This window comes from Egretta garzetta, unplaced genomic scaffold (assembly GCF_000687185.1).
Source record: "Egretta garzetta isolate BGI_Z169 unplaced genomic scaffold, ASM68718v1 scaffold770, whole genome shotgun sequence".
Lineage (NCBI taxonomy): Eukaryota > Metazoa > Chordata > Aves > Pelecaniformes > Ardeidae > Egretta > Egretta garzetta.
This window is the reverse complement of record NW_009258389.1, coordinates 6,220-16,181: the sequence shown is the minus strand read 5'-3', so window position 1 is coordinate 16,181 and position 9,962 is coordinate 6,220. Positions and strand designations below refer to the sequence as shown.

The 9,962-nt window shown below is 51.9% G+C and overlaps 1 protein-coding gene across 1 annotated transcript in view; it reads left to right on the top strand.

Annotated features, from left to right (window-relative positions):
- TMLHE (trimethyllysine hydroxylase, epsilon) overlaps nt 1-9,671 on the top strand; it is a 15,731-nt gene extending 6,060 nt beyond the window's left edge. Inside the window, exons 4-8 of the mRNA XM_035898037.1 lie at nt 755-1,050; nt 2,180-2,299; nt 5,395-5,631; nt 6,376-6,514; nt 7,657-9,671. Coding sequence (XP_035753930.1) covers nt 755-1,050; nt 2,180-2,299; nt 5,395-5,631; nt 6,376-6,514; nt 7,657-7,788 — 924 coding nt within the window. The 3' untranslated portion in view covers nt 7,789-9,671. The remainder of the gene's footprint in view (nt 1-754; nt 1,051-2,179; nt 2,300-5,394; nt 5,632-6,375; nt 6,515-7,656) is intronic.
- The last annotated feature ends 291 nt before the right edge of the window (nt 9,672-9,962 follow it).

The window sequence follows — 9,962 nt, the reverse complement described above, 5'->3', positions numbered from 1 at the left end:
GTTCCCCTGCGTGTCTCGCGGAGCACCAGCGCTGCTCGGAGGGAGCCTCGTTGACGGAGCCTGTCCTTAGGTTTGCTGGGAGAGGGCAGCCTTATCTCTAAATCAGCAGATGTTTTGGGAAGGGATTTAGCTGTAAGCAGAGTTTAAACACCACTCTTCTCAGCAGGCTGTTACTGTAAACACACCCCAGTCTTAAATTTGTGTCTGCTTTTCCTCTTCCTCCCCCCCCATGCCCCCCCTCCCCACCCCAGCCCTCTCTGGGTAGAGCTGTGTGTATCTTCAGTGTCTGGGTATTTTATCAGTTTGTTTGAACACAGCAGCAATGCAGGTAGGGAACAGATTGGTCAAGAAATAGCTGGGTTTCTTGTCCTTACCCTGTCCGATTTCAGCCAGTACCCCTGAGCAGAATTCACATTTGCTGTCCTTTCTCCTTGGCTTCCCAGCTGCTTTCTTCCTTCTGTTGTAGCTTACCTTTATTTACGGGCCTGTCTTCAGGGCTTTACTTCTCCTTGGAGTCCTGTCAATAGAAAACAAAACCACTGCAGTTGAAACACTTCGCTCTGAATTCGGAGTTGTTGCAGCAATGACGATGCTTTTTAGGACTTGTGGCCTTAACCAGATCATATTTTGGGTGACATCAGGGTGCAAAGAGTCTGTCACCAGACAAAATTAACCGGGTGCTGACTGTCCCAGACTGATGGTTGCGCTGACCTCGATCTCAGGCTGTTCAGTGCGATTGTGGTGACTGTGACTTCTCTCCCCCATCGAAGGGCCGGACGGGCACGTGACGCGGTATGGGCTGGAGTGGCTGGTGAAGAACAGCTACGAGGGGCAGAAGCAGCAGGTCATGCACCCGCGGATTTTCTGGAACGCAGAAATCTACCGCCAAGCCCAGGTCCCATCTGTCGACTGCAGGAGTTTCCTGGAGACAGACGAGGGGCTGAAGGAATTCCTACAAAACTTCTTGTTATATGGGATTGCTTTTGTAGAGAACGTTGCTCCCACCAAAGAGGACACAGAAATCTTAGCGGAAAGGATCAGCTTGATCAGGTAACTAGGGCTGCCCTGGGAAGGCCACTGACAGCTTTGCAGAGGAGCTGTGAAGGGTGGACTGTTACTTCCTTTTTGTTTGGAAAGGTGCTGCCCTCTCAGCCCTTTGTATTGTGCAGCGTGGCCTGCTTTGCAAACAAAAGGTCTGGGTCTTCCACAGTCTCCGGCCACCCCACTGGAACTGAGATGGAGGCTTGTGCTGTGGGATCTGACCCAATTTTTGGGGAGAGCCTGGAGTCACTGGGTTATGGGGCTGCCTCGGGAGCATATGATGACCTTTATGATAGGGGACTGTGCACAGAGGAGGGACTGAAGGAAGCAGCCCGTCTGGGAAGGCTGGAGCTTTGCAAGGAGAGGCGTTTCCTGTTATGGCTTGAAAGGTTAGGAGGGCAGCCCTGGCCCTGGGAGCCAGGGATATCAAAAACAACTTGTAGCTCTCGCTAAAGAAAAATATCGAGGAATGTTTCTTCCGTGTTTGTTCAAAACACATCAACAGCATGGCAAGCCAGGGGTTGAGTTCCAAGTTTTATCCGAGCTGCAGAAACAGTTTAATTTGCCTTGGCCTGTTGGAAGAGGAGAGATTTCTTTTAATGAATAGTTGCCCCGAATAGGAATGAGGGGCTCCAAGGAATATCCAGCCAACTTTTTTTTCTCCAGGTGCCCTCACCCTGTAGCCCTGAGGACTGCCTGCCCTTGCCTTCCGTCTCTTCCCTTCTGTGCATGTCATAGGAGGGAGGTGGGTGAAAACACAGGATCCTAAGAACTAAAATGGGAATTTGGGGCGACCCTGTGGTGGGTCCAAGCTGTGCTCTGGCAACTCCTCGTGTCGCTCAGCAGCTTCCTTGGTTTGACTGGGGCTGATGCTTAGTGTGGAAAGAAGATCTGTGTCTGTGGAGGGGAAGCAGGACTCGTTGCCATCAGTCTTTTGGGGAGGAAAGAGAGAAACCAAATACTGGAGCAGCCATTAGAAGCACCGGCTCTTGACAACATGAATTTTGTGAAGTTGTTCTGCTTTAATTTACACTGTTCACAGGATGGAGGGGAGTAGCCTCAAATGCAAGAGAGGAGCTGCTTTCCCACCACGCTGATCCCCGCAGCGCGTCGTGATAACGGCCCACCTCTTTTGCAGGGAGACCATCTATGGTAGAATGTGGTACTTCACCTCTGACTTCTCGCGGGGAGACACTGCCTACACCAAGCTGGCTCTGGATCGTCACACCGACACAACCTACTTCCAGGAGCCCTGTGGGTAAGAGCTCTTGCTGGTTCACAGGCAGAAGGCAGGAACAGTTCACCATGATGCCATTTCTAGCGGCGCAGGCTTCATTGTCTCCAGCCCTGCTGATGGGATGTACTTCTACCAGTCACACAGCAGTTCTGGGCCCCGTCTGACCCCTCGGGGTAGTCTGTAGATCAATTTTTCCTATGCTTGAAACTTCTAGGTCTTCCAGAATGCAGGCAGTGAAGGACTTGGCTGTTAGATAGCTGGCTGCTGCTTGGTACTGCTGTGGTTCAAGTAGCCTTTGCAGCCACAGAGGCTCAGCGCTGTAGTCATTTCTGTGCTACCCTGAAGCTTATCTGACAGTCTCTTCCGAAATCACCCTGCTCGGTCTCTGAAGTGACACGCAGCATTCAACCTCACAGAAACGAGCGGTTGGTTTGATTTGTCCTTTGGGCACATCTGGCGAGGCCCAGCTCCTCCCGCAGCAAGCGCCCCTTATCAGCAGTTGTATAAAGTTGCTGCAAAAGTTTGCTTTGACTTAATCCTGCTGACCTGGGGCAAGCCCTCCTCACCCACGTTTGTTTGGCTGGCAGAGCTGGGTTAGTGGTAGCCTGCGGGGAAGGAGGGGGAACAGCTCGCCTTGGCACCGCCTGCGGTAACTGTCTCTGCCCTGCCAGGCTGCGAGTGGTAACAGACGTACGTGCTGCGCTCACGTACGCTCCGTGCGGTCGCCCTGCTTCAGTTCAAACAGGCAGGGGTTTGCATTTTGGCAGTGGTGCAGCCCTGTAGGTAGTCAGAAACCAGGCTTCCCCAGCCCGTCCAAGCTGACACCTACAAAGTGCAGTTTGTAGCTGCAGCGTTGTTTCCCAAATGCCAGTTTGCAGACTGCTTTTCTGATGCAGCCTGTGGGTTTTATACACAGCTGAGGAAAGAAAGGCAGCAGCCCTGGTTGTGGTTCACAGTGAAGTGCAAGAGATTTAGGCTTAATTTCTAGATTAATTTTTTTTGTCTGCTTTCATCTCAGTCAAGAGGGGAATCATCAGGGAAACGGCCTGGAGGAGAGCGGGTGGAAGTACTGTGATCTCTTATGGAACAAGGGCTACAAGGAGAAGTCCGCGCCTTCTGCCCTAGGGCAGGATTAGCTCTTGCCAAGCCAGGCTGTTAACTTGCTAAGCATCTTCATGGAAAAGGACTGTGGTGCAGAGCTCTAAAAGCAGAGGAGGACAAAGCTGCATGGGGATTTCGGAGCAGCCCTTCAGACCAGGAGGGGTGGTGTTACCCTGGTGGCACTCCGAGTGCTGCTGTCTGTGCCCAACGAGGCAGGAAGCTTTTGGGTGGCAGGGGTTGTTCTAGAGCAGCTCGGTGTCAGGAGCAAAGTGAGCGGATTTTAGCGTGCTCTGTGGAGCACATGCGTAAAGCATGGGTCCTGCCATGCTTCAAGCCAGATGTAGTTGGCTTCCCTGTCCTCAGCAAACAGCTGACTGCAGAACCCGTGTGCTTTCGTGACCTGCACGGTGCTATCTGCTTGGCTGACTTGTTTTAGGAGCTCACAAAATCCTCCCCAAAAATCAAATTAAAAAAAAAGTAATTGGGAATCAGAGCTTCAGCCTACAAAAGAGCTTTGATTAAACAGCTCATTAGCTATTTTTATACTTTTTCCTTTCCACTTGGAAGGGTTCCCTTCAGGTAGGTGTATTCTCATCCGCAGCCAACTGAAGCATATCAAGCAATGACAGCATGGGCTAAATTAGTTGGGCTAACCATTAATGCTTGCAGTTCTGCAAAGCCACAGCTGTGCAGGAAGAACACGAATTTCTGGCTTCCCTGAGCCCCCATCTCTGCCAGGAACCCCTTCTTCCCAGGCTGTTTCAGACTTGCTTGCAAAACACTTGAGACAGTCTTTGACCTGCTGCTAAAGGAAAGGAGGTGCTTTTCAAGAAAGATGTGTTCGTTTGAATGTCTGCTTTCCCCCTGCTGCTTTGGCTGAAATCAACCAAATCCGATGAGTCTCAAGTTAAATTATTGCCAAGGGTATAGAGGATAGAAGCTCCCCAAGCTATGGGAAAGGCTGCAACTTTATCTCGCCTGTCAGGTACCAAAGAGCCTGCCCTCAGAAGAGGCTTTCTCAGCGCCCCGAGCTGCAGGAGGAGGTTGTTTCCTTTGGGGCACAGAGCATCCTTTGCTCCAGTGCTTGCGAACTGACTTTGTAAAACTCCTCCTAAAACTGTTGTGGGTATGAGGGCGGTTAGAGCGCCCAGGTGACAAAGGTGCTGGCGAGGCTGGGGCCGGGAGATGCTGCCACATCGCTTGCTGTGGGACCGAAGGGAGATCAGAAGATAAAGGCTTTCCCAGAAGGTCACTACTAATTTTCTGACAAGTGAAGTTCGTACCCTGTGAAAATGGGGAGTAGGTGGCTTGAGGCAGCTCCTGGGTAGTTGTTCCTACCAGTACAATGCCTGCCTTACTTGGAAGAAGGGAAAGAGAAGCTTCAGAGAAGTAATAGAAGGACAAAAGCCAAGCTGGATGGCTTCCCACAAGGGGAATGACCCCGTAGGTAGAGTTCTCACTGGGGACTCCTCTCCTCCAGGCCTTCCAAAGGGTCTTTAATGTGTGGCCGTGAAGGGCTTCTGACTGCCTGTGGGAGACCATGGTGTACGTGCTGTTGAGCGAGAGTCACCCAGGACTCCCCTCGTAGTTCCTGGAGAGCTCAGCAGTACAACCAGCATTTCTTTAACTATCCTCTTGTTCCGAGATGTTCTAGGGGAGTTAGTGTTACGCTTTTGAACCTCTGTGTCCCGCTGTCTGGATGGACTTCGAATGGCATGGCCCTGGTCCTACACCACTCGAAGTCTCCCAGGCTCAGGTCCCTTGATTTGGGAGGCAGTGTGGGCTGTAGCCCTCCTCTTGGAAAGTGAAATGTGTGAGATTGGGCCTGAAGAAACGGCAGGCACAATTTCTTGCTGGTCTGTCTCCATTCCCTGGCAGGTCTTAACGAAACTAATTGGATTGCAAATAAGTGTGTCGCATCCATCTACATCTGGGTCCGCGGGGAGTGCCTTCTCTCCACAGGACAGGCAGCCAAGGTCTTTTCTCTTGTGCTCTGGATTCTCTCACCCATGCAGCATCCAAGTGTTTCACTGCCTGAAGCACGAGGGCACGGGCGGGCGGACGCTGCTGGTGGATGGTTTCTACGCGGCTGAGCAGGTTCTCCGGCAAGCCCCCGAGCAATTCGAGCTGCTCACCAAGGTGCCGTTGAAGCACGAGTACGTTGAGAACGTGGGAGACTGTCACAACCACATGATCGGAGTGGGGCCGGTCCTCAATGTCTATCCCTGGAACAACGAGCTTTATCTGATCAGGTAACACCAACAGGAGGCTTATGGGGAGGAGGATTATGAGGAGAGGGGATTGTGGTAGACAGTAGTGGTTTTCCGGAAGATACTGTAAACTAAAAACCAACATATGTTTGAGGGGCAGGGGTGGAACCACAGAAACACCCTGACTTTCATCCTGGGCTATGTGTTGCTGCTTTAGAGGAGGTGTCAGAACCACTGATACAGACGAGTGTTGGTGCTGAGCTTTGCTTTTTTTGGTTTGTTTTTTTTTTTCTCCTGTCATCCTCCCTTCAGCTCCATGCCCTCATCTTGCTTCATTTGAGAGGCAGTACAGTTCAGCCCTTCTCTGAAAGGGAAAGCCTCTAGACACCAACCTGGCATACAGGGGACCGGGAGAGCGCAGGCTGGTCTCCTTCCAAAGGAAATTTGGGCTGTGTTCTCAAACTCTGGCTTGGCTTAGTGCAGGAGGCTGTTCAGCACTGCCTTGCACTTTTATCTGATCAACCCTCAGTCTTGCCCATTACTGTGGTGCATCCTTCCGTGGAAAACCAGCAAGAACAGTTTTACGCTTGACAGCAAACTGCTCCTTGCTCCCAGTGTTGTGTATTCTCCTGAAAGTCCCGCGCCTGCAGCATAACCTCCCTGGTCATCTCTGTAGCCTCCCTTAAATATTGACTAATCCTACAAGCTCCCGAGGTTCCCTTTGGAAGTACCTGGCTGTGCTCGTGGAGCCGTGTGGGCAGTCTCTTATCTCTTCTTTACTTCTAGGTACAATAACTATGATCGTGCTGTCATCAACACTGTGCCTTACGATGTCGTGCATCGCTGGTACGCTGCTCACCGCACACTCACCGCAGAGCTCAGGAGACCAGAGAATGAACTGTGGGTCAAACTGAAGCCGGGCAAGGTAGGACGTGGAGTTGGGAGGCCCGTGTGTGTTGGGGAGGGAGACCGGGTGACAGGGTGCTCCTCTGGATGCGCGGGCTTGTTGTGACTGAGGTAAATGCTTCAGGCAAGCTCTCTGTGCTGCAGTTTTCCTCTTTACAGCTGTTTTGAGGCGCCCTGTATTACAGTGCTGGCATCTGGTGTGTGCGGGTGTTCCTACTGCCCTAAAAGAATACGAGCTTCCAGCTAAGGCAGAAATGTTTAATTCAAGCTCTGCCTCAGAGGGAAGTTAGTCCCAGCTGGGGGAGAGGAGGAAGATCTTTGCAGTAGCTGAAATGAGGATCCTTGGAAGCAGAAGGGCTGGGAACACTTAATGTTCAGCCTCTATCTTCTTCCGGAAGACATTTTTATTTTGATTGAAATACAAAGGTGTGGGAAGCGAGTTTGCTTCTGTTCTGAGGTTGTATTGGAACCCTTACACTACCAGTGAGTCACAGGAGAGCTAGGCCACCTTCGCTGTCCCAGAAACGGCTGAGGTGCCTCAGCACACCATGGTACCCAAAGGAAAAAGCTCTGCCCTCTGTTTGAAAGGCTGATGCTGGGCGCAGCTTTGGAGGAGCTTGAAGAGCTCGAGCCACCATTGTAGATTTGAAGGTATTACGGTGCGTGGCTTCTTCCTTCAGCTGTGCCTGCTTGGAGGGGTTCAGCCTGAGCCCAGGGCCCCAAAAATGAAACAGTCCAGCAGGGAAAATGATCACGTTGGATCCCCTACACCTCTCCGTTCCCAAAGATGCCTGGGGGGGCAGTGACACTGTAGAGGCTGAAGACTGCCAGTTTCTGTTGCTGGTGAGCTATTGTGCAACCTCTCCAACAGAAAAGCAAAGAAACAGCCCAGAATGTATTTCTGTGCTTTGCTAGCCGTCATGTTTTACCTTGCAGTTAGCAGCAGAGCAGCTGTGCTGGCTTCAGGTGAAACAGCTGTGCTAGATCACATGGAACATCTGGCTGTAGTCTCGCGTGCTGTCTGACAGCGTTGAACAGGAAGGGTCGTCCCCACCGTGGCATTACCCTTATTGCTCTTCCACTCTCTAAGGGTCTCCAGCTCTGGGACAGGTCCTGGCCCTGCTTGCCCTTCTTCTGACAGCCTTTTCTCTTCGCCCACAGGCACTGTTCATCGATAACTGGCGTGTCCTGCACGGACGGGAAGCGTTCACGGGGTACCGCCAGCTCTGCGGCTGCTACCTGACAAGAGATGATGTGCTGAACACCGCACGCGTGCTGGGACTCCAAGCTTAGCCCAGACCACCCTCCGCGGAGAGGCGGTCAGACCTCCGGCACCGCCGCGCTGGTGCGTCACCACGACGAAGATGTTGCACATACCTCAGACACCTCCGCCCTCTCCAAGCAGCTCTTGGTGCCTGCTCAGGAGGGGGAGCAGGTGGAAGCCAAAGGTTATGGGAGCTTTATGGGACCACGTTCTGCCTTTGAGCATGGGCAGCTCTTGCTGTCTGTGCACCCAGCCTGGTCTTCCCAGCCTGTCAGTCTGTCCCAGCACTGCTGAGCAAGGGTTTATCATGCCACGGGAAGTGCTCCCAGCACCTATTGATGTGAAGTGCTCCTCCAGTCAAGTGCCTTCAGGATTCTGAAATCTTTGCATTTTTCTCCTGTTCAGCCTTTTTGTCAGCTGGCAGTTCTAGTTTTTGGTTTTTAGCAGAGCAGAATGGAAATCTTTGGGGTCTTGTCTTGCCCCAGCCTAGATTTTACCCTTTCTAGAGAAAATAAAAATCTATGGTCCCTATTTGATGAAAATGCCACTAATCAAACTGAGGGCTCTTGGCATATTTCAGTGACTTCTCTCTTCTTAAGCGTATGGTGTGCCCCTGTAACAGGCACTGATACAAGCCACGCTGCTTGAGAGGTGGCCTGGAAGGAGAACCTGGTATAGTTAGGGTATTTCTGAAAAGGCTTAGTTTAGAAGGCAAGGGGGAAGTAGAGCAAGATCTGCATGTTGGGAAGGAGAGATGGCTGTGTTAGATGAGGGAGGTATTCCTCGGTTCCCTTGACTTCCAGCAATGTAATGCTTGTGTTCTTTCTGCCTGTTGCGCTGTGCTTGCATCAAGGGCGAAGGCTCAGCAGCTACGAGTTTCCCACTGTGCCTGCTCTTTCATCCTTTCTGAAGAAGGAATTTGTGTTAGGTCATCGTTCCACTGGCTGCTGGATGAGGCTGACCGCTTGGGTTTGGTTTTTCACCAGGTTCTCCTGCGTGTGAAGGTAATGAGCACAGAGGTGCCTTTCAGCTCCTGGTAGCTGGGAGTATGAGTTGGAGCCTGGCACATTGAAGGGCCACAGCGTAAGGAACAAAAGCAAATCCTATCATTATTAGAAACATTGGAATTTTGGAACCAAGAGGGGATTTTAGGATTTGTTTATCTTTCATATCTTTGGGGGTGGTCACTCTGCTCTGATCTGACCTTAAAGCAGGGCTGGTCCCTTTCATTCCTGGCTTTCCTGTGTAAGCTGGATGCTCTTGTGTCCAGGGGGCAAGTGCAGTACAGATGCCTGTGTGCTAAGCTTGCTGCCCTCGTTTAATCTAAATACTGCATGTGTAGATCCTGGTGTTAAGAGAGAGTCTGGAAAGCTTCTCTTCGTGTGGCCTGCACTGCCTGATGCTGTCTTTCGCAGTATTTCCCATCTGTGGTGAGCCAGTGCTGCAGTCACCAGGAGCTGAAAGGGGTTTCCGAGTGAAGGCTTGGCAGGAGGCTGTTGATCAGGGGATGTGTGAGGGAGTGAAACGTGAGCAGTGGTGGCAGGTAATAAAGCCTGAAGGCTTCTGTCAGCTACATCTCCCAGCACCTGCAGACGGCAGCCTCAGACGCAGGAGGAACTTGAATTTTCCTCTAGGCTGAGGCAGTGAGTTCCCTGAGCAGCCTGCAGCGTATATTCTGTTACTTCCTTTATCAGGCATTTTGCTCACAGGTTCTCCCTCGGTGCCAGTTACGCCAGCACAACTTGGATGCAAAGTTTTACAGATCTTGGCTAACCGTGTTGAAGTAGCAAACCGCAGTGGTTACGCACGCGGTCCCTCCCGCAGCCCAGCTCCCGTGCGCCGGGGTTGGTTTCTCCCTGTGCTTCTGGGTGAAGCCGTGGCCTGGAGCATGGGGGGAAGAGGTGGTGACAAAGAACAATCTCCGTGTTAGTTGACAAAGGACCCTGACCAGTATTTGAAACCCTCGAGCAGTGGGGCTCTCTTTCAAATTATTTGAGGGTATCAATGGTTCCTGGGCTCTTTTTGCCTCCCTGTGTCCCCAGGATACGAGGGAAAGCGCTTGGGTAAAGTGGAAGCCTTCCCTCGCTCAGAGAGATCAGCTTTACCTTCCCCTGCTCTGGGGGCCTCCGTCTTTATCAGCTGCAAGCTGAAAATCTGCTGCCACCCTGAGCTGGAGCATGCAGGACTGTGGCTGGCACAAGGG